The 23619-nt window shown below is 63.2% G+C and overlaps 1 protein-coding gene across 3 annotated transcripts; it reads right to left on the minus strand.

Moving 5' to 3' along the window:
- Window positions 1-10479: 10479 nt before the first annotated feature.
- LOC140900428 (uncharacterized) lies at window positions 10480-20899 on the minus strand. Of its 3 annotated transcripts, none has more exons than XM_073317707.1 (15): window positions 20522-20899; window positions 19685-19860; window positions 19033-19193; window positions 18688-18847; window positions 17821-17991; window positions 16506-16597; window positions 15759-15916; window positions 15171-15274; window positions 14605-14829; window positions 13677-13762; window positions 13229-13365; window positions 12645-12734; window positions 12012-12220; window positions 11424-11630; window positions 10480-11095 (listed from the first exon to the last, which is right to left on the minus strand). In XM_073317707.1, exons 2-15 carry the CDS (start codon window positions 19841-19843, stop codon window positions 10808-10810), a joined length of 2247 nt encoding a protein of 748 aa, XP_073173808.1. In that variant the 5' UTR covers window positions 19844-19860; window positions 20522-20899; the 3' UTR covers window positions 10480-10807. The 3 variants fall into 3 exon arrangements, with proteins under 3 accessions (XP_073173808.1, XP_073173809.1, XP_073173807.1); XM_073317708.1 differs by lacking the exon at window positions 20522-20899 and adding an exon at window positions 20310-20499; XM_073317706.1 differs by lacking the exon at window positions 20522-20899 and having other exon boundaries at window positions 19685-20476.
- Between the last annotated feature and the right edge of the window lie 2720 nt (window positions 20900-23619).

Here is a 23619-nt window from a genome sequence, read left to right on the forward strand (position 1 = left end):
CGACGGAAGGAGAGCGAAGGGAGCCATGCGACCTGACCCTGGAGAGGGGCAGCTGTGTGCCAGGAGTGTGCGGAGCTCAGGCACAGAGCCTGGGGGGAGCTGGGCAGCTCCCAGCCAGCCTGTGCCCCCCGCAGAGCCCCTGGGACAGCAGGAGACAGATGCTAAGGGGCTCACACAGGCCCCTGCTGGTGGGTTGGGGGGGTGCTCCCAGCATCAGGAGCAGGACAAACAACGGGACAGGACCCTCCCTCACCACGTGCTGGCATCATGCTCAGAATAAACCTGCAGACACGCGGAGCGGGAGGGGGAAATCGGCCCCAAATATCCAGGGGGCAATTGCCCAGCGGCCCTGCTACCAACCGGTCCCCTACCCACCAGTCAAAGCTCCAATGCCCTGCTGGCTGGGGCACGTAGGGGCACGGCAGACTCGGGAGGGCAAACAGCAGCCACTCGGGATGGGGACTCTGCTTTCCAATGCCCAGTGGTGGCTCACAGGGTCAGAGAAGCTCCAGGCCGAGCAGGGCAGGATTGTTCCCTGCGCCCAGCCTGGCTCAAAAGGAGGAACCACCCCCCCACATACCAAGAAAGGCTGGATAGCTACCGCTTTTGCCCAGCCAGCCCTGGCTTCAGCCGCTGACTCTGCCTGACTGAGTGGCCCAGCGAGCCACTGTGTTGTCACTCCCCTGCCGGGGGTCTCCGGCAGCCCCACGCCCTTTCATTGCCATGACAAATGCCATCAGACAAGGGACCCCCAGCAGAGCCCAGACAGGGCTGCTCAGCAGAGACCCCGTGGGCGGCCACGGACAAGGCAGCCAGGCAGCTCTCAAAGGCATTTTTGCTTGGTGAGGCAATGGCACCTGTGAAGGGGTCATTCAGGGACACAATGGGAGCAAGGAGACCCCTCCCTGCACCTCCAGAGTAACCCCCCAACTGCCCCTGCGATGGGGCTTTGCGTTCCCCCAGCCGCAATCAGAGGGACAGGGATCGGGTGGTGCTCTGGGATTCTCCAGCAGCCCTCAGCCTGGGGGTTGCCAGCCTTGGGGCAGGGGTCTTTCCTTCCCCCTTCTCTGCTGCCAGGCTGACTTGGATACACTGAGCTTCTGGGCCAGTGGGGGTTGCTGGGAGGAATGGGGGGGGAATGAGGGGGATTCGACGCGCGATGGCTCAGCTCTCACATGGGGTCTACTAGGAATCAAAGCAGATAGTGGGGAAGGATGTAAAGCAGCTGCTCCCTGCTAGGAATGGGCTCAGCTCCCGCCTCAGGGGCAGGCTCCTTGCTGGATGCAGGCTCAGCCACGCCTAGGGCTGTCGCTGCCCCCATCAGAGTGGGGCAGGAGACCTGGCATCTCACAGTGCTGCTCACACCCGCTCTGCGTCCCCGGGCCCCGAGGACAGGATCATCTGCCTGACCTATTGCTGACCCAGGGCCTCACTCTTCCACTCCCTCCTCCCCCAGGCCTGGTCCAGCTCCTCTCTCTGGATTCAGGGCCCCAGCCAGCCCCACTTCCCTTAGCATCCCCATAATGCACTCCCCCCACCCAGAGACTCCTTCTGTATGCCAGGGGATAAGGAGCCTGGGCAACGGCGGAGTGTGTTATGGAAGGGTCATGGGGGTGCTTCCCTGTCATGGCTCCAGCTGAGCACCCCCTCTTAGCCACTCACCGGCCTGCTAGGAGAGGAGCCAGACTCTGGATCCTGGGTGTTTTAAGCTTCTGCAGTCTGAACAGAGTCCAAGCACTGTTCCTACGAGAGGGCCTCTGGGCACACTCCTGGGGTGCAGATCTTCTGTCCAGCACCCCGTCCTGAGAGCTGTGGCCATGCAGTCCACTGCCGGGCCCCTGGAGCCAGGGCTCGTCCCTCAGACTCCTCCCAGAGCTGATACACACCCTCTATACCAGAGCCCCACCCAGGAGCCTGCTGCACGGCCTCTCCAGCTGGGCATGTGGTAGGCATCAATGCCTCACACGCACTTTGCACCAGACTCTGAACCACCGCTGCTCTTTAATTAGTAGTACCAGAAATACACAGAGCTATGCAAACATCATAAACCCTACCTGGATTTCCCTGCCTCAGTTTCCTCCCCACTCCAGAGCATTCTTTGGGCTGGGGTCAGGATCCTCTGGCCAGTCAAGGTCCTCCTGCTGCAATGCGTGGCTTGGGTTGCGAAACAAGGAGCCTTCTCCTGCCAGCTCGCCTCCTCTGACCTTGGCTAGCCTGCGCCCATCCTCTCTCCTGCCCCACGCTTCCTGGGGGGCTGTTAGTCTGCCCCGACTGCCTTCCTCAGCCTGCCAACTCCGGCCTTCTCAGGGAGAGGGAGCTTCCTTCCTCCTAGGTCCTCTCTCTTCAGCTGAGCACCCCAGCTCCTTATCAGCTTAGCTCCCCCTCCTCAGGCCAGGAGGCCAGGTGTGGGGCATGACTAATTGGAGTTCTTTTCCTTGCCCAGCAGGTAATGGGGGTTAAGCCCCATCACTTCCTTTTATAACCTTTCAGTCCCTTGGTCCAGTGACTCCTGGATCCAAGTCGACAGGTGGTCACCAGACCCTCCCAGGAGGCTTCCTTGCCCGGTGCCTTCTCCCCTGGCAGACCAGTTCCCCTGGATGGGAGCCAGTCTCCTGCCTGGCATGTGTGTTTTAGAACAGAGGAGCATCCCACATTAACGACCCTCTACCCGTCCCCTTGGAATTTCAGTCCAACATGGAGGTAACAACAAAGGCAGCTAGCTCCCTCCCCCTTCCCAGTGGTCTTGGCAGCGCAGGGTGAGTTGTGAATCTCACAGAGAATTCATACACGCAGGTACCCCCACCCCACCCGTCGTCACCTTTCCCTTTCCCCAGAGACAATGTGAGGCCAGCCGGGTCCCCTTCCCTGTGCATGAGGCAGCCTGGGGTCCTTTGCCTTGGCAGTCCGTGTGTGATCTGCCACCGAACCGGCACTCCTGACTTCCTCGCCAGACAGTATTTCAGAACCCACTAAATCCTCCCCACAACAGTGGCTGTCCCTGTTATTTCTGGCCCTGTTCCTGGCCGGGTGGTGATGTGACACAAAGAACCACATTCCCCAAGCTGCCCTTCTCCTGCACCGCTCTCTGCCCCACTGGCCTGTGGGTCTCTGGAGCATCAGTCCCCAGAGAAGTGGGATTCTGGTTACTCTAGGAACCGTCATTCTGAAAACGCCCAAGTGGAAAACTACAGTGTAGCAAGAGCGAAGAGGAGCAAGTACACAGAGCCCTCCACGGCCCAGGACGGTCAATACGCTTGTATAATAACCTCAGTGTGTATTGACCGCTCCTCGGCAGATTGAGTCACTGGTTTTTTGCTCGTTCCTGTGGATACTGGAAGCAACCAGCCTCCCAATCCTTATGGAAAAATCTATGAGTTAATTATGATTGTGTCTGCACGTGCTAAGCTGGCCCGATAGAGAGCCCCTAGCCCTCAAGGCAGAGACAGCGTGTTCCTCATTCTCCTCTGCTCCGCGGGCAGAGCTCAATCACAAGGCAGCTTGACCTTGAGACCTGGGAGGTGGTTGCCTCTGGGCGGGGGGCGGGGGTATGTGCAGGGGTTATAGGCAAAGTCCCCCCTGCGTTTCCCAGTGGGATCTGACTGGGAAGATGGGGATATGATCCCAGAGGCAGCTTTGCAGGTGGATCGCTGCTCCCGCTCCGGGCCCCTGGAATGCTGCAGTCTGCTGGAGATGCGGTGGGTGCACAGGTGCTCAGCACCCATTGTTAATTAGTGGTTGCTAGGTGCCCCGTGCCTCCAGGTGCCAGCCAGCCAGTGAGAGCGTGCGCTGATGGGGTGACCCGTGGGTCTCTGCTGTGAATTGGCCCAGTGCCGTGCCAGCAAGGCCCCTGCAGGAGCACTGCAAGGGCCGAGCTCTGCCACGGGACAGGCACCGAATTGGGATGGATTCGGGGAACAGATCAGACACAAGGTGGCTCGAGCTGCCAGCCCAGGCTGCGGGTACTCATGTCGCTGAGTTGTGGCTTTGGGCTGAGCCTGGCGGTCCTTGCTCACGCAATCCGTGTGTGCCAGCAGGATCAGGGGACGCACTCAGGGAGAGCCTCTGCGGTTGGTGCTTTATTCATATGGAGCTTTGCTCTCTCCTGGTCGCCTCCTGCCGACGCACTCCTGAGACCCCGGAGCTGGCCATGCCAGAGCCTGGGACACAGCTCAGGTCCCTAAAGGGGGCTGGAGGGAGCGCAGGGGCAAAGGGCCTCTTCCCCTCCCTAGCCCTCAGCAATCAGGGGGAGTGGCTCCCAGCCTCGCCACAGATGCCCCAGGGACAACCCCACTGCCCCCACACACAGGAGTCTGCCTCTATGGCTGCGCTGTCTCATCAGAAGCGTTGAAGCAAAGTCTCGAGCCGCCTGATGAACTGGGCGCATTGGCTGGTCCCTGGCCTTGCGCTCTAAGCCAAAGACAAACAGGGAGGAGGTCAGGGCAAATAGCAGGCGGTGCTGAGATCATCGAGCAAAGTACTCGCTAGGGCTCTCCCGCTTTGGCCTGCCAGTGCCTAGGGGCTGTTGGTCCCTCTCCTCTTGCAGCCAGCACCCAGCTGAGCCCCTAACATGCAAACAGCTCCATCCCGGAGCCACCCAGAGCCGCTGACAAATATCTAGTTCTGTCCTGGCTTTATGGCACAGCAAAGCTACCTCTTCTTGAAACTGGGGGCTCCTTGCTCACAGTCTCAGGCTTGCTGGTTCGCTACCCAGGGCACAGTACCTCTCCCCCATACACAGAGTTCTGCCCTCTTAGATTCCAATTCCCCCACGGCCTGTGGTTCCCTCCTTCCAGCTCATGGTACGTTACTGCAACCGGAGGCTGTGATTTCAGTTGAACACGTGCTGAGCACAGACCTGAGGAGTGCAGCCCATCATCACAGCTATCACTGTCCCTTTCATCCCTGAGCTGGAGGATAGATAGATAGATAGATAGATAGATAGATAGATAGATAGATAGATAGATAGATAGAGTGGATGGGGATGGATAGATAGATAGAGGGGGTGTATGGGGATAGATAGATAGAGGGGGTGGATAGGGATGGATAGATAGATGGGGGGGTGTATGGGGATGGATAGATGGTGTGGGGGGATAGATAGACAGGGGGGTGGATGGGGATAGATAGATGGTGTGGAGGGATAGATAGATAGACAGGGGGGTGTATGGGGATAGATAGATAGATGGGGGGGTGTATGGGGATGGATAGATGGTGTGGGGGGATAGATAGACAGGGGGTGGATGGGGATGGATAGATAGCTAGAGGGGTGGATGGGGATGGATAGATAGATAGAGGGATGTATGGGGATGGATAGATGGTGTGGGGGATAGATAGATAGACAGGGGGGTGGATGGGGATGGATAGATAGGGGGATGGATGGGGATGGATAGATGGTGTGGGGGGATAGATAGATAGACAGGGGGGTGGATGGGGATAGATAGATGGTGTGGGGGGATAGATAGATAGACAGGCGGGTGGATGGGGATGGATAGATGGTGTGGGGGATAGATAGATAGACAGGGGGGTGGATGGGGATAGATAGATGGTGTGGGGGGATAGATAGATAGACAGGCGGGTGGATGAGGATGGATAGATGGTGTGGGGGATAGATAGATAGACAGGGGGTGGATGGGGATGGATAGCTAGAGGGGTGGATGGGGATGGATAGATGGTGTGGGGGGATAGATAGACAGGCGGGTGGATGGGGATGGATAGCTAGAGGGGTGGATGGGGATAGATAGATAGATAGAGGGATGTATGGGGATGGATAGATGGTGTGGAGGGATAGATAGATAGACAGGGGGGTGGATGGGGATGGATAGATAGATGGGGGGGTGTATGGGGATGGATAGATGGTGTGGGGGGATAGATAGATAGACAGGGGGGTGTATGGGGATGGATAGATAGATGGGGGGGTGTATGGGGATGGATAGATGGTGTGGAGGGATAGATAGATAGACAGGGGGGTGGATGGGGATGGATAGATAGATGGGGGGGTGTATGGGGATGGATAGATGGTGTGGGGGGATAGATAGATAGACAGGCGGGTGGATGGGGATGGATAGCTAGAGGGGTGGATGGGGATAGATAACAGTGACTGGGTGGCTGCTGCTGTGGGTTCTGCTCTGCCGTAGCCTCAGTCAGGGCCGTGGCGAGCACCCAGTTGCAGCGGTGGGTGGCTGCGAGGCCGAGTCACTCCTGGCGTGTGACTTTCACCGTGAGTGTGGGGGACAAAGGGACCAGCTGACGGGCTGGCCGCTCCTACCCCACCCCGGCGTGGCCACACAACCAACGCTGTAGCCTCTCGGTGTGATCTCATCATGGCCTGTGCGGGAAGCCAGGGTGCCAGCCTTCCTGGGCAAAGCTTACAGCAACGACATTAGCTCCGCCAGCTTCTCCCTCAGCTCTCGGAGCTGGGCGCTCTCCCCCATCCAGCGGGCGGGCGAGCCGGCCCAGTGCCCAGCGGCCCTGCCCTGAGAAGGGCACCTGCTCCCTCTGGGCCATTGCCAGCTGAATGTTCCCCAGTGCTCCAGGGCTTCTCCAGGGCTGGGGGAGGGGATCATGTCTGTCAGGGCCTGGAGTTGGGCTGGAGGGATCCCAGAGCAGGCCCTGGCTACTCCTTGGCCCCGATCCAGCCTGGCGTGCTCCCTACTCCTTGTCACCAGACCTTGCAATCGTTGCTGGCCTCCAGCCTGACACCCCTTGTCCACCGCCCGGGGGAGCGGCTCCCTGCACAGCAGGGACAGTGCATCTCTTGGGATCTGCGGCAGGGCCGGTGCCCTCAGTCTCGGTGACTCTGCCCTGCCTTTGCCCACCTGGGGTCCATGGCTCAGCATCTCTGCCCAGCGCGAATTCCCAGCACATTCAGCTCAGGCAGGGTACCCAGAGCTGGTGTCACTGGCCCAGTGCGGGGGGAGGGGGGTTTGGTGATATCCGAGTATTGCCCTGCAGCTGGCATGGCAGGAGCCTGGCTCAGAACTCTGCTTCGCCCTGTGGCTCTGCCTGCTTCTCGGGCCCACGGTGCCCGTCAAGCTCCCAGGGCCCCCTTGTCCCTGGAAGGCTGGGAAAGGGCCCCAGCAGGTAGGCAGCTTGTGCGACTCCCCAGAGCCAAAGGCAGCAGCTGGAAATGCCAGGGTTTATTTTCAGTTTGCTGGCGGAACAGATGCTGGCGGGAGTGACACACAGACACACAAATTCACCCAGAGACAGACCCTCCCAAACACTTGTGCACCCACGTGCATACACGTTCATGCACCCACATTTGTGGGTGCATCCACACACCCAGTGCTAGTCACACAAACAGCTGGTCACAGCCGCACACACACCCCATTTCCTGTCGCTCTGGAGGAGGGGCAGCTCTGTGGCCGGCTGCACTCAGATGCCCTGGCAGCGCGGTTGGCTGACTGGTTTCTCTGGGGCGAGAGCAGGTTTGGGCTGCAGGGCCAGACTGACCCAGTCCTCAACCCACACTCCCCCATGCCCCTCCTGCAACACCCCTGAGCCCTCTGTCCAAGCGTCACTCCCTGCCCCAACCAGCTGGGCAGCATTTGCCGTGTGCCATTAAGCAACTTCCATGGCACACCCCAGAGGCAGCTGCACTTCTGTGGGGGAGATGAAGGATCCCTCGGCAGCCTTCGACAGCGCCCAGAGAGAGCTGGGCAGCACCCTGGGCTGCTCAGATGGAAAGTGCCATAGAAGGGCCGGCTCCATCCCAGGAGCAGCATCTACCTCCACCATGTGGCCCCCAGTGCCGCTGATCCCTGCGTGGCACTGTACAGCCCTGTGGAGACCCGGCCCCAGGAGTCTGGGGACAGCTGGGCAAGGAGCCCCGTCCTCACCCCAGCCCTGAGCCGTAAGAAAAGTCACAGGGGCTAAGAGATCAGCCACATGCCTGCACGCACTGGGGTCTGTAGCCCTCACCCTTGGGAATGTCCCTGTGGCAGGGGGCAGAGGCCAGTGTTGTGTGAGATGGGGCAGGCCTGACCTGTCCCCACATGCAGCCTCCAACAGAGGGGATGGGGGCATCCATGGAGCTGGCCACTGCCTGGTCCCAGCTGCTCCTGCCAGGAAGGGCGCTGCACCGCCTGGGATGCAGAGCACAGAGCTGCGACCCTCTTGGTGCCACCCTGGCATTGTCCCGCCAGCCCTGCCAGCAGCATTGGCTCTGGGCACAGAGCCCACCCCGGGCAGGCCCAACCCTTTGGCAAGGGCTGCGCCGGGTCCCCTTCATTGCCCTGCTGCGTGGAAGGCAGAGCTGGGTCCATGCTCGCTTGAGCCCCGCAAGCAGAGATAGGGAGGGCCCTGCTCCATCCTTCCCCTGCAGACAGGACTGAGGCTGGTGCGAGCCAGGTTCTGACTCCCTGTGGCTCAGCCCAGACCCTGCTCACAGCTGCTGCCGCTCAGACGCTGCCTCAGTAAGGTGCAGAGCTGCAGAGGGAGCAGCCGCGGAGGCAGCGGGGCTGGGGAATGCCCACACCGGGTGCCAGAGCTATGAATTGTCCCCCCCATGCCAGGGGCCAAACTGCTGCCCCATGGCATGCCCCAAATGGTCTCCCCTGACCCAGTGCCCAGCTTCAGAACTGCCTACGCCCAGCATGGCCCCCCCCCCGCTATCACAGAGAAATCAAAGGAGGGCGGGGCTAGGGAGGGCCGTGTGTGCACGGCGTGTGCCTGGGTGCACGTGTGTATCGCAGGAATGGGCGTGCCACTCTTGGTGACCACATAGCCAGCCCCATCCATCCCTGCCGGGCCCTGAGCCCCTGGGGGCAGCCCTACCCTGGTGTGGCACTCCCAGCCCCCATGCCCCCTGGCTCTGGGGAGGTGCACGTGGCCCGTGACTGAGTTCCGGCCTGGCCCCTTTCCCCTTCCTGCTGGGGCTTGCTGACCTCAGGCAGCTGCGGGACTCCCCATCCCTTCCTGCCCATTGTGTGTGAGTGTGTGTGTGGGGGGGCAAGCTGCCAGGTGGAAGGGGGGGAGCCAGCGGGGTTTGTCATCCCCCTCCCCCCACACATCCACCCCCCCTGCCCTCTGCCCCCACATCCTCCATCCTCCCCCTGCACTGTCCACCTCCCCCCAGCACAGTCCCCGTGTCCATCCCTCTCCTACATGTCCCCTACCGCCGGACTGAGCCTAATAACTCATTTCACACAGGGCGCTGAGGCCAGCTCTTGGTTCCCCTGCCCTGGGCTGGCCTGCAGGGCTCACCCAGGCAGGAACAGCTCCTTGCCCGGTCCCTGAGCCAGCCAGCCCCTGCGCTGGTGGGACCCAGTAGCCTGCCAGCGCCCCTCTATGCAGCCAGACAGGCGGAGGCTGCCCAGGGGAACTACTCCTGCCCCACCCACCCCTAGCACAGCATGGCACGGGCACAACGGCGCAGACGGCCCTGTTTAACCCTGTTGGACCAGGGGCAATTGCCATCTGGAAACCAAGCTGCCCCTGGCAGACGTACGGGTCCCAGAGCGGGATGGGGCTCAGCAGAAAAAGCCCTGGCTGCTGGGAGGGGCCCGGGGGAGGCAGCAGGAGCCGGCTTGGCCCCTGCAGCCTGCTGGAGGGGAGGGGATGTGGGCTGGGATCATCCCCTCCTGTGCCAGGCTGGGCAGGAGGGAGCTGGGCTCCAGGTCCCTCCTGACAAGTGGCACTGCGGCAGCAGGGCCCTGGCTGACCCATAGCCGTTGGGCCAGGAGGTGGCAGGGCTGCGCGCTCGGCCAAGCTCCTGCCCCAGGGCAGTGCCCACCGCAGGGTCACTCGCTGGGTACATCGGTGAGTCACTCTCTGTGCCCGGGCTGCCCTGTCCGTGGGGGAGTCTGGGGGTCACTGGTGCTGCAACAGAGCTCGGCGATCCGGGCAGAGCCCACGGGGATGGGTGCTGGAGACAGACCGGCCCAGACGGAGCAATGCCTCTGGCAGGTGCCAGCCCAGGGCTGGCTTCTCGCCCTGCTCAGCCCCGAGTTCAAAGCCCCTCCCTGCACTTGGCCAGAGCCTGGCTGGGCTGTAAGGAAGGGGGGCGCCACCTAGTGGAGACAGGGCTGCACGACAGCTGGGAGGAGGGTGCCTGGTGGCATGGCGGTTCGGCGTGCCCCACCCCAGTGCCAGGAGCTTTGTGCTGCTCCCATGGCCTGGGCACAGTGGGGAAGACGCGGCCCCCTTGGGGGTGCTGTCTGGGGGAGGGTTCCTGTCTGAAAAGCAAGGAGGGCTGCTCCTGGGCACCCCTCTGGTCTGGGGGGAGGCTCCCACAAAGCAGGGGTTCGACCAGCACCCAGGTGCCCCCCTCCTTGTGCTCAGTTCTCGCCGCAATTTGGCCACATGGCCCATGCAATCCTGCCACGACCCCCTCCAACCCTTGCCCCGGCTCCAGCGCCCCCTGCTGGCCTGCAGTGCATGGCTGCGGGTGGGGAACAGCGCTGCCAGGCCCTGGCACGGGCAGGCGGAGAAAGATGGGGGAGCCCAGTCCCTCAGCACCCCCATTTCCAGCTGCAGCTTCCATAGGGGTCAACGCTGGGCAAAGTTTATTGTGCATCAAGTGAATGAGCTCCCATTGTCCCCAGTACAGCCAGCCAAGTGCTGGCCCAGCCCCCCCAGTATGGCCAGCCAGCTGCCGGTGCAGCCCCCCTAGTACAGCCAGCCAGGTGCCAAGCCGGCCCTCCCAACCCTGATACAGACAGCCATGTGCCCCTACTTCCTGGTACAGCCAGCCGGGTGCTAGGCCAGATCCCAATCCCAATGCATACGGCCACATGCTAGCCCCCTGCAGATCCCAGTACATGGAGCAGCCGGAGCCCTGGTGCAGCAGTTGCCATTCCAGTCCCTGTCCCTAGCAGCGGCTCAGGGGTCGGGAGGTGCCAGTCACAGCGAACTCCGCCCGCAGGACCTCAGAGCTGGCACATGTCTCCTGGCCCGGCTGCTGTCCGCCCACAAAGAGCGTGAAGGCGCCCGGCTCCAGCAGCCACTGCTCGGCCCAGACGGCGCGCTGCACGTAGGTCACCAGGAACAGCAGCTTCGCCGCCCGCCCTGCGGCAACGGGCACCCGGCGGAATCCGACCAGCTGCCAGCGGGGCACCGGCACGGAGGGCTGCGCCCAACGCAGGTACAGCTGCACCACCTGAAGGGAGGGGAGAGGCGGGCTGGGAACAGCAACGGGGAGCCAAGCACCCAGGGCAAGGCCAGCAGGGACACGAGTCCTGCCAGGTGCTGCTTTTCCACGGGCAGCGTCCCCGCTCAGAGACAACCTGAGACACTGGCTGAGGCAGAACCACGGCTCTGCCTCACCCCAAAGCCACAGGAGTCAGCAGGATGCCACCCCCTGATGCCCCCGGCCCCACAGGGGAGGAGCCACCAGCATCCCCCAAGCCATGCCCTGCCTCACAGGCCCCTCCCTCTACACCCCCTTTGCCCACCCCCCACTGATCCGGGGCAGGGAGAGCTCTCACCTCTTCGCCATCCCTCTGCCCAGTGTTCTCCACCACCACAGAGACACTGAGGTTGGCGCAGAGGGGCAGCGCCGTGGGGCTCAAGACCAGGTCCCGGTAGAGGAAAGTGGTGTAGGACAGTCCATAGCCGAAGGGGTAGAGCGGGGCCTCTGGCCCATAGTACCGGTATGTGCGCCCCTCCATGGTGTAATTCTCCATGGCTGGCACCTGCAGAGAATTACAAGGGATGGAAGACAGCAGCCACAGACCACGGTGCCATGAAGGCCTGGGAGGGGGCAGGATGGGGCCACGGTGCCATGCTGGCCCTGGGAATAGGTGGGGGTCCAGGGCCCCACCGGCTATGGGCACATGGAGGGATGGGCACAGGCTGCAGGGCCATGCCAGCCCTGGGAGGGGGAGGCAGGGCTCACAGCCCTGTCCTGTGGGGCTGGGCCCAGAGCAGCCGGTCCCAAGGGAGGTGCCGTGGGGCTGGGAGAAAGGTCATGTGTTTCCTGGATTGAGCGTCACCACACCAGGTCAGCTGGCATCCCCCACTGGGCACCCAGCAGATTTCCGAGCCCCCCAGCACCGGGTGCCCTTGGTCCTTACCTGGTCCATGCCAGCTGGCCAGGTGGCTGGGAGCCTGCCCGCCGGGCTGGCCCCCTCCTCCCCCAGCAGCACCTTGCGGATGGCGATGCCAGCGGCCTGTGCTGGGAAGAAGCAGGCCAGGATGGCGCCCACTCCGTGGTGGGCCTGGGCCCAGCCCACGTCCAACGGCCCCGCATTGAACAGCAGCAGGATGACGGGGCGCCCGGCAGCTGGAAGGGACAGGCCAGGTCAGTCCAGAGACCCGCCCCTTGGCATGGCAGCTTGGGGGACTGCAACACACCGGGGCCCAACACTAGGTCAGGGAGGCCCGTGGGGCAGAGGCGGGCCCGTGGGGCAGCGCATGCTGGGGTCTCATCCCTAGACCAGGCCGACTGAGGTCTGCAATGCTCCGAATACCCCAACTGTCTGTCCCGCTGGGCTCTTCCATGGGAGCCCATCACTGTGGTCTCTGGGTTGGGCACGCGGGGCACTGAGCTCAGTCCCGCCAGGGTGACCCACGTGCAGGGCAATGGGAAGATGGGCTCCCCCCGAGGGTGGGCTCACACACAGCCTGCCCCCGTCAGCTCCTCACGGGTGCCCAGATTCCCCTCCCCGGCAGGCCCCAGGGTGCGAGTGCGCCCTAAACCACCTCACCCCAGGCCACGGCGTCCTGCAGCAGCTCCCGCTGGTGCCCGGGCAGGGACAGGTCCCGTCGGTCGTTCGCCTCTGTCTCCAGGTCAGTCCCTGAGCAGGGGGAGCCCAGTGTCAGTCAGTTGTGACGCCCCTGCCCTGGGCTGCCAGCGGCTGGGTCGCGCCCTCCGTGCAGACCATGTGCCGCATCTCCACCCCACCACCCAGCGGGGACATGACGTGGGGGGAGCCGAGGGCGCCAGGAGGCCGGCAGGGCTCCCGGCGGAGCGAGGAATTGTGGGAGTTGCCATGCTGAGGAGAAGCCCTTCGGCAGCCCGCCGGGGGGCCTGGGTCCTACCGGCCCTGGGCACTCGCGGGCTGCCTTGGTGGGAGGCCCGTCACACAACCGGCAGGCCTGAGCCCCGAGTCCACAGGCCCAGCACTGCCCCCGCGCCTGGCTCTGGGGAGGGGTGGGGGGGCAGGAAGGCAAATGCCAGCGCAGCTGAGACTAGAGGGGGTCTGAGCCCACCCCCTCACGCCCGGACTGGGGCCACCACCCACCGCCTGGGGACCCTGCTGCCCCCCACCTGCCCTCTTGCCCCCCGTACCTGTGCCCAAGCACACCACAACGACGTCGGCTGCCCGGACCGCTCCCTCCACCTCGCCCGGCGAGTACCGCTGGCATTTGGGCTCGCTGCAGCCTGCGGCGAAGGTGATGTTGGCCGGCAGGGTCTCCAGGCCCCTCCTGCACCGGGATGGGACCAGCCTGCCATCAGCTAAGTCACGGATACAGGGGCCGTGGCACTCGGGCACCCCCTCCAGACGGAGAACCCGCCTCCCCGGCAGGGCCGAGTGGAACCAATGGGCAATTCTGCACCAGGTGTCGGGCAGGGTTGGGGGAGTACCACTGATGCCCCTTTGCCCTGGGAGCTGCCCGGCTCGGACCAGGAACTGAGTGGTGCCATGAGCCCAGCCCGCGGAGCAGAGAAATGCCACAACACCCTCCCCACCCAGCTGACGGCTGGAGCAAGGAGGGGGGGGCTGCTCTTGCCCTACCTGGGGGTGTAGATGTACTGGGGGTCCGGGATGGGCGCGTAGTCCCCAAACAGCACCCTGGGGTTGTCGGCAAAGGGACCAACCACCTGCAGTGGAGGGGAAACAGCCGAGGGTGGGACAGGAGCCGCCCGCTCCACCCTGCCAGCCCCAGGGCCCAGGCACTGCACAGAAGCCGGGGGGGCCACGGGAGGAGGCATTCGGAAGCAATGGAATGAGCCGGGTGGGTCAAGCGCTGGCCTAATGCAGCCCCTGGCAGCTTTGAGCCTCACTATGGGGGAAGGCCTGCTGTGCTGCCCCCCCCACCCCGGCCACCCCCTCCCGTGCAGCGCCTGCCGTCCCTGGGCCCCATCCAACAGCACCCCCCCCAAGCTCACCTGGGCAGTGCCCCCCCTCACTGTGCAGCATCCGTCCAGGCCCCACTGAGCAACACCTGCCGCCCCGTCCCCTCATGCAGCGCCCACCGTCCCCCATCGAGCAGCGCCCACCCCAGGCCCCCCTGTGCAGTGCCCCACCCCCCACCGTGCAGTGTCCACCCGGGCCCCCCCATGCCTCGCTCCCTCTTGCTCTCATCAGCCAGGCCCCAGTGCCCACCGGGACCTGCCGTTTGCACAGACCACCCTTTGGTACTGGAGGGTGGGGAGATGCAGCTTGCTCCGGGGGGGGTTGGCTGTGGGGCCCCTGGCAGGCTGTCAACATGGCAGGGTGCCCCTGGTGTCACGCAGTCCCCAGCTGAGGTGTCCGGTGTGGGGCAGGGAGCCCCAGCGCGGCCACGGTTCTCTGGGGCAGGTCTGGGGCAGGGCACGCAGTGACTGAGGATGCCAGGGGCTGCGTGCTCTGCTGGGCGGTCACCACCTCCGGGGCACGCGAGCCAGGAAGTCCCAGGCGCGGCGGCCCCAGTAGATTCCCCCGCCCCGAGCGGGACACTCACCGCGATGCGCTGGCCGGCCAGGGCCTGGGCGCTGAGGGGCAGCGTCCCCCTCTTGTTCTTCAGCAGCACAAAGCTCTTGATGGCAGCCTCCACGGCGAGGGTCCTGTGGGCGGGGCTCTGCACGGCGCTCAGGTCGAGGGTGCTGTAGGGGTTCATGGCAGGGGGGTCGAACTCCCCCAGCCGCAGCCGTGTGTGGAAGAGTGGCCGGACCCGGGCCCTCACCGTCTGCAAAGGGCAGCGAGAGCCCATTACACCAGCTAGGGGGCAGCCAGAGCTCAGATCTGGGGGGGGGGGGGCCACTGCAGCCCCACATCCCAGTCCCATCCGCTCAGGGGGTGGCTCAAGCTCAGATTTGGGGGAGACAGGCTCTCACCCCACATCCACTCTCCCACCAGTGCCAGGCACACCTGGCGCCCTCCCAGCCCCAAGCAGGATGAGCCAGCCCAAGTAAGCCCAGGCCCGGGGCCCCTAGTGCTGAGCTTGCCTGCCCCATGCCCTGCTCTGGTATTGCCACCCCACAAGGCCATTCCCATCCACCCATCCGCGCTGCCCCCAGAAGTTCTCACCTCCAGCGTGATGTTGCCCTTGGCCACAGCCTCGCTGACGCTCATGAAGACATTCTCCGTCAGGCTGAAGGACAGCTCCAGGTTGCAGCCAGCATTCACCGAGGCTGCAGCACGGCGGAGAGATGGGAAACAGCGCATTACTGCTGGGCTCAGCCTCTGCCCCCTCCCCCCGAGGACCCCCAACCCAACCGAGTAGCCTCTGCACCTGCCAGTCTGGGGGCAATGAGCTCAGCTCTTGAACTGCGGCACCAGCATCCTTGTTAACTAGGCCTCACGGAAGAGGAGCAGCAGGGTTTATACAGAGGGGAAACTGAGGCACGTGCGTGTGTGTGACTTGCCCAGGGTCTCATAGCAGGTCAGTGGCAGAGCTGGGAATAGAACCCAGGAGTCCTGACCATCAAAGCAGTGCCCAACCTTCTCCCCACACCCCCCCGACACCCCATCACTGACAGTGCCCCTGCCCTCCGATGCCAGCTCTGCTCTAGTAGTATCAGCAGGAGCTGGGCCCTGCCCTGCTCCCAGCCCAGGCGGCTCTCGGCCAAGTGGGGCCAGGCTCCTGGGCCATGGGCTCCATGCGCCCACGCTCACCGATGGCCGTCTCCAGGAAGCTGTGTGTGTAGCGATGGGCCAGCATGATCAACTCCACAGCCCCTTCGTCGCTCACCACGTAGCCTTGGAAGCCCCACTCTGCCCGCAGGATGTCTGTCAGAAGCTTCTTGTTGGCGCAGGCGGGCACGCCGTTGATCCTGCCGGGTTGGGTCTGGCGGTTATTGCAATGCCGAATGCAGCCACCTCTGGGGCGGGGCATGGCAGCTGTTTAACAGTGCCTGGCAGTTTGGGACAGGAAGTGAAGGAGAACACTGCACTCGGTTGGAATTATAGGGGGATTTACTTCAGCAGAATGTAACTGCCCACCTGGGAACCCCAGGCCACAGGGCTCCTGCCGGAAGTGCCATGAGATCACTAGCAATGACTGATGGAGAGGACCGAGGTTTGACTTCTCTTCTAGAGGACAGCGCCTCTGAGCAGCGTGCAGGGGCATTGGCTCAACAGAGATGTGGGTGGAATAGCGCCCCTTCCTGAGCCACCTGGGGACTCCACCCAAGTCCCAAACAGAGCCAACCCCGTTCAGCTGGAAAACTGTACAGCTGCTGTGGGGTTGGGCCTGCTGACCTGCACCCCCAGGGCAGAGCGGGGTGTGTGTGAGAAGAGCCCTCGTCTGCCCCGGGATAAGCTGATGATGAGCACAGGCAAGGAGCGGCCTGCAGCACAGAGACCCCTGCCCCGTGCCCCATCTCAGTGCCTGTTCGGCCGCGGGCCCGCCTCGCCCGGTACCTGTTGTAGCTACACATGATGCTGTAGGAGCCAGCGCGCACACAGGCCTGGAACTGGGGCAGGAAGGTCATTCTCCAGTCCCGCTCTTGCACCTGCGGGACGCAGAGCGCTCGGGTCAGTGCCGTGAGCCTGGCGCAGACCCCACCCCCACCCCGTGGCCCCCACCATCAGCCCTGGCGGAGCTCACCGGGACCCAGGATTCTCTGGCAGAGAGCACAGAGAGACCACAGAATTGTACAGGGATGCCCTAGGCCAGTTATATGCACCCAAGGGTGGCACGTGAGGTCTCTCCCACTGGTCATAAATGTGCGTATGGGTCATATTTCAGGCGTCCCGTATCTACACTGAAAGGTATGTTCTGAAGATAAGGCAGACAACTGGGAGGTGACACTCCTCAACCAGGTTCCTTGCAGACAGGGGGTGACAGAGGCTCATCTATCAGACTGGTCAGATATGCATCATAGGTCTTACAATGGATGCCTATGTGCCCACCAAGCCAGGCACCAGGCGTAAGATTGTGAAATCTCCATGAGGAAAAACAACCAGCCAGGCGTGGGAGCTGCTTATGACTAAGGTCAAAGGATTAATCTGGTATATCAGGTACTGCAAGGAAACACACAGTAACTTTCACCGAGCAGGCAAGCTGACAGCCTGACTGGTCTCCTGAATGAAGATCAGAGCCAAGCCTGGAAGGACAGTGAGTGAGCACTGCTCTATCAGGCAGAAAGGTAGCTGGTTCAACAAGCCTGGGTTCTTCACGCCTTCAGAGCTTCCCGGGCCAGAAGGGAGCACTGCAATCGAGTCTGGCCCCTGTACTGCACGACAGAGACCTGCCACACAATAGTTCCCAGAGCAGATCTTCAGACAAACCTCCCATGTGGATGTGAAACTGACGAGGGACGGAGACTGCCCCACACCCCAGGCGTGCTCTAGCGTGTGTGTGACGAGTTTATTTGACATGGGACCACTTGTTTCCATCACTCAACTTGCTCACTCCAATCTCTGGGCTTTGTTAAATAAACGTTCTCTTGTTTTCACTGCCAAGAGCTCTCAGCGCTGGGTGTTAAGGGGGGCGGTGAGCAGAGGTGGAACTGGCCTGCTCCTTTGGGGGCTGCAAACCTGTGAATATTGTGCGTGTCCAGGGGCTGGAGTGGGCCTATTGCTGGCCTGTAATGAGACAGCGGGGCCTGTGGGGCAGCGTTTGTGGGCGGTGGAGCTGACCCCCCAGCAGACACGGACCAGACTCTCGTGCAAAGGGCAGGTGGGAGCGAAGTCCCTCACGGCTCCGAGTATCGCCAGGGAGCGTCACACCCACCTTGGCATCAAAGCTGAGTCTGGAGACGGGCACGTTCTCAGGCCCCCCGTGCACGCTGAAGTGCTTGCAGCCGGCGCTGGCCTTGACGTAACGGGGGTGGTCGCCCTGCAGCCCCTGCACGAATGCCACAGCCAGCTCTGCGCTCAGGAACGGGTCTTCGCCGTACGTCTCCTGAGGACAGACAGACACACGGGTTGCTGCTGCTCCCGCCGCTGTCGGGGCGCTGGCTGTGGGGATAGGACCCCTGCTCTCCCGGGCCCCATCACTCATTGCTCTGCGACAGCTGCCAATTCCCCACCTGCCCTTCCAAAGAGTCCTGGAGCTGCCGCAGCCTGGGGACTTTGGGAAATGAGACCGGGGGGGGAGGAGCAGGGCTCAGTCCAGTCCCTCGTGGGCCCACGTCTCGGACACATTAGTGCAAGGGGAGCTAAGGGCAGCCTCAAAACAGAGGCCAAGGGGCCCTAAGCCACAGGGGGAGAAAGGGAGCGTGCAGGGTCTGCCAGAGGGGCCCCAGCACATCCGGATTCAGGCAGGGAGAAAGTGCAAGGTGTGTTGGGAGGGGATTCCAGGGCACACACCGCTTTGTCAGTGCCCTTCAGTCCCACCTGCAGCCCCCAGCTAGCCCAGCCCTGGGCTCCCCCTCCCTATGGCTCTGCTGGTGCCCCTCAGTCCCACCAGCCGCCCCCCGCTAGCCCAGCCCTTGGCTCCCCCTCCCTAGGGCTCTGCTGGTGCCCCTCAGTCCCACCAGCCACCCCTGGGCTCCCTGTCCCGACAGCTCTGCCGGTGCCCCTCAGTCCCACCCACAGCCCCCCACTAGCCCAGCCCTGGGCTCCCCCTGCCCCACCCCACTCCCGGTCCGGCTGTTACCTGGTTCCTGCCCCATAGCGGATGTCTCATGATGTTCAGCACCGGGCTGAAGCAGCTGAGGCCCGTGTGGTCGCCGTAGCTGCCCGTGGACATGAAGAAGTTGTGCTTGGCTCTCACTTCCGTGGCAGTGGCGTTGGCCACGCGGTGGACGAGCTCGGGGCTGTGGGGGAGCGGGGAGCAGCTGAAGCATCGCGGGATGAGCCAGGGCTGTGCCCAGAGATGGCACAGGTCCCCACAGTGCCACAGCAGCTGCCCCTGCACTAGGCCCCAGCACGGCCCGGGGGGACACCCGGACATGACAGCATGAAGGCCCCCGGTTCAGGCCCCCCCGGCTCCAGACTGTACCTGAAGGAGGCCGCCAAGCCCAGCGCTTGGGGGAAGGCCGTGGCCCAGCCAGGGGCTTCCCCATCCCCCCTCAGGCACTCGGTGTTCCAGTTGTAGGGCTTGATCCCCAGCCGCTCAATGGGGGGTGCTGGCCCGTTGTACTTAGCGCCACCTCTCGCCATCTGTGGGGCAGACACCAGAGGTGAAGGGGGGCACTGAGGGACATATGAGGCCGGGCACTCTGCCAAGGGGCTGCCCTCATTCGCCCGGCCTGGCCCTGCAGAGAGGTGGGGCAGCTGGCGCATGCGGCTCTTCCATGCCAGATCTCACTCTCCGTCCCAGCAGGAGACCTGGACAGGGCTGGGGAGGCCCCATCTGGAGGGATCTGTGGGATGGGAGATTCCAGGGGCACCCAGCTTGACCGCCCCTCCCTCCGATTCAGAAACCCCACCCCACTGGTCTCACTCCCAGCTTCCTCCCCTCGGATGGAGGGTCTTTATAGGGTGCCATGCCAGACCCAGACTCCCACAGTGAGATGCCAAGGCCCCAAGGATGCTGCCCCCGCCTCACTCCCCCCTCCCCCCATGGGGAGGACAGAGGCTGTCACTGCCCCGCAGAGGGGATGCAGCTGTCAGTGGGGTTGCTGTGCTGGCTGCAGAGACCCTCTCCGTACCTGCAGCACCAGCTCCCGCAGGGTGAGCCGCCCGATGAGGTCGTCCAGCCGCTGCTCCCAGGGCAGGGTGGGGTCCCGGAATGGGTAGTCCTGGGCCAGGCCCAGCCCTGCCCAGAGCAGCAGGGCCGCAGCACCGGGCCAGCACATGGCGCTCAGCATCCAGCACAGGGCACCGGCTGAGGAGAGAACACACCCATCGATAGCACCGGACAGCACCAGCCCAGGGGCCCTGGCAGAGCCGGGGCGAGGGCTGGACTCGCAGCTGGTCCCGGCGAGGCTGAGCGCCTCCGGACCAAGTTCCCCACTCGGAGAGATCCCCATAAATCCTGCAGCCACAGGCCACGGTCGGGGGCTTCCGACAGGCTGCGCTCTCCATGTCGTTTACCAGCCCCGCAGGCAGAGAATTACTGGTCACGATCCGCGCGGCATGTGCCCGCCTGGGGAGCGCCCCAGGTCGGTGCTGCGAGAACAACCCCAGATCCATGGCACCAGAGGTGCATCAGCTGCCGGCCATGCCGCAACCGGAGCCCCCCGGCCCCGGCAATTAACCACACTTGGCAGGAACAGGGGACCCCCCCCCCCAGCCAGGGACCGGGGGACCCCTGCTAGGAGCAGCCCCTGGGACCTGGAAAGGGGGCGACTGGGGAAGGCCCGGCAGCCCCGATCCTGCCCCCCCGTGCGCGTCTGGCCCCCCGCAGCAGCCCGTCCCTGCACGGGGGGCCGGCGAACCGCCCCTCGCCCCGGGCGCATGGGGCCAGAGCCGGGCGCTCCGCGCTCCGGGCCCCGCCAGCGGCCCCCGCGTGCGCCCGGCTCTCGCCGCCCCGCGGGGTCAGTCACCGGCCGCGCGGGGCTCGCTGCGGGCGGCGATGGCGGCTGCGGAGCGAGGATCCCCAGCGTGCCCGGAAGCCCGGAGGAGGGAGGCGGTGCCGGGGAGGAGCGTGACGCGGAGGGGAGAGCCGGGGCGGCCCCGCACCGGGGGGACGAGCCCGGCGGCGGCCCCGCGATGCTGGTGCCTTCCCTGCGCCAGGCTGGGCCCCCAGCGCCTTTCAGCCAGGCCAGGACTCGGGCTGGCTCGGGAGCCAGGAAGGGGCTTCTGTGACCCCCTGGCAGAGCCCAGCCCTGTCCCCAGCTCTTCGGGATCAGGCCCCAGGGCTGTGCCCTGGGTGAGCAGCCCCGGGGCCTGGCCGCTGTTCCCTCTGAGCACGCACACAGATCCTAAACCCCGCGCACACAAGCGTGTGCACAGAAGCACAAAAATTTGCACAGAAGAATCTTTTTGGGCACACGGCCTGTCAAAAATCAGAGGGAACCTTGGGCCTGACCCCCTGCTTTGGATTCAGAGCTGAGCCAGGCTGGGTCCAGCTGCTGCCATAGGCACCCTGTGGCACAGACCTTGCTGAGCGGGCCTGCGTCAGCGCTTACTGAGCCCTGGCGCCCTTCACAAGCAGGCTGGGCTGGGCACAGTGCCCCCGCAATCTGTGCTGCCGGAGGGGCCTACGCTGCTGAGCGCCAGGAGCCCAGGCCCGCTGCTTCCCTTGGGTCCCTGCTACGCCGGATCCTGCTCTCCAGGGACAGGCAGACGAGAGCAGGACATGCGCCAGCAGCCGGGGGGAGGCTGAGATCGGGGGCTGGAGGGACGAGTTGTAAGGAATCCTGGCAGCACTTCTCACTTGGATTGGAAAACCCAGCTGGACGGGGGACCCCTGGCCTGGTTCTGGTCTCACGCCCGTTTGACGCTGGAGTGAGCGCACGGAGTCCAGCCGGGTCATCCTGCCTGGCGCCGGGGGAGATGAGCACCAGGCATCGTGCCTTGGGCATCTCGATAGCATGTATCCGGCCGGATTGGCATGGCTTCCCTGCAACGCGAGGCCAGCAGAGGGCAGGGCTCACTTACATATCGGCTCCAGCAGCCCCTGGCAGCAGCTGGGTTGGGCACAGTTGGTGTGACGGGTGGAGGGGGGAGCATGCCTGGGTACTTAGCCTTCAGGTGGCACCATGGGGAGTGGGGTTCCCTTGCTCACTAGCCCCCTTAGCCTATCACGTCCCCCTGTGCCGAGCTTGGGGGCTGTTTGTATCAGAGCTTATGGAAGCTGAGGTGCGTCCAGTGAACTCCACAGCACCCTACAGCCCATATCCAACGATTTGCCCTCTTCTCCTATCCAACATCAGCTCATTGCGGGGCACTGATTGGTGGCCAGATGTTACTACTAGGGCAGTGCTCACAGCTGCTGGAGAGCTGGGTTGGGGAGGCGGGGAACTGTCTAATGTGTAGACAGGAGGGTAGCAGCATCCTCTCTGGCTCAGGCTGTGCCGTGAATCCCCTGGAGCTGGTGTTGGACAGCACCACCAGCCATAAGAACCCTTTGTTTCAGTTTCCCATTCCCTCAGCCTCTCTCGCGCACCACAACCCCTTGCAGCCCAGCCACCAGGGGGGAAGAAGCCCGTTACACTTTAATTAATAATAGTAGCGATGAAATTGCTGCACATGGTGGGATTCTAGGCAAAGGCCGCTGTCCTAACGTGGCACACTATGAGGTCAGAAATGCCCAACATAAGCCACAGCTATAAATGTCAATGTGGGGCTCTTTTATGAATTTGCCAGTGGGCCAATTAGATTTTAAAGCTGAAATCTAACAAACTAGATTGGCTACAACATTTTTCAAATTGGCTAATGTTGCAATGGAATTTAAATAGGAGAATCTCTTTTGCTGAGTCCAGAGAGCGTTAGCAGGCTAATTTTAATGCTAGGTTCTTTTCGGATCAGCTTTTACCTGGGACAGTAAAGGGGCTGCTTTTCCCACAGGCCAGCAACTGCCCTGTGCACATGGCCTGGCTCCTTCCCCAGGCACTGAGCCGAGAGGCCTCGCTATAGCCCAGATTGGCCATCAGCGCCTGCCCTAGCTCAGCTCTCACCTCTCCCTGCTGAGTATGACAAGGGCCCTGGAGGCTCAGAGGTGCCCTTGAAGAAGCCAGCACCAGCCACATGGATAATTAAAAAGCTGGCCTGACAGCAGCTGCCAAGGCAGGGAAACTAACCCCCTGGAGTGGATAAGAGGCCTTTGAAATGCACCCACAAAATCTTCCCACACAACCTTTGCATGCGTGGAAATTCACATTTGCATCTACACTCAGATTCTCATATGCAACTCTACAGTAACATACTCATGTGTGCAGCCCAGCGCTCCTGAGCAACCCTACAGTAACAAACCCATGTGCGCAGCCCAGTGCTCACGAACACAGTGCTCATTGGGAGGGGGAGCAAGGGCCAGGAGGCAGGGGTTGGCTGCTGGCACATGACAATTTTGGGGTTAGCATTTCAGTGAGCCAGAGTGGTGCCCCACGCCAACTCTTGAGCATGCTCCTCCTCCCTGGGAAGGTGGGGTCATGGCTGCGCTGGCCGTTTGGGGGGTTTAGACCCAGGGAGGGGGTAGCAGCACCATAACTTTGCCTTTCCAAAGCACTCCCAGGCCGCAGTGCAGCCCTGACTCCTTCACAGCCTGGGGTTCCCTCTTGTGTGCCTGTGGGGGAAGTGGTCTCCTGGCATCACCACTGTAGAGCTGCTTTGGAGAGGATGGATCGTGGCTGGGGGTCATGAACAAACCACAGTGCTAGGATCCAAACCACCTGCCTTCCAGGGGCGCCTGGCTAAACCCCTCTGCTCACTGGGCCCCAGACCCCTGTGTGCTGCGCATGGCGTAACCGCTCTCCTATCCATGCACACATTTTGTTACAACCCTGAGCCCAGGGCCTCATTCACTGAGGTGCAGGGGCCTCGACACGACCCAGCCCTGGGCTTTGCCTGAGCCTGGCCCAGTTTCCGGTGCCTGCCTTCGGGGTGGGGCACAGGGCTGGAAATGAGCAGCAGCCGAACGAGGGACCCTCTTCACGCTGCAGCACCTCAGGGCTTCGTGACGTCTCTGTGGGGCTGTAACTGC

The sequence above is a fragment of the Lepidochelys kempii genome, chromosome 19 (genome assembly GCF_965140265.1).
Source record: "Lepidochelys kempii isolate rLepKem1 chromosome 19, rLepKem1.hap2, whole genome shotgun sequence".
Classification (NCBI taxonomy): Eukaryota; Metazoa; Chordata; order Testudines; family Cheloniidae; genus Lepidochelys; species Lepidochelys kempii.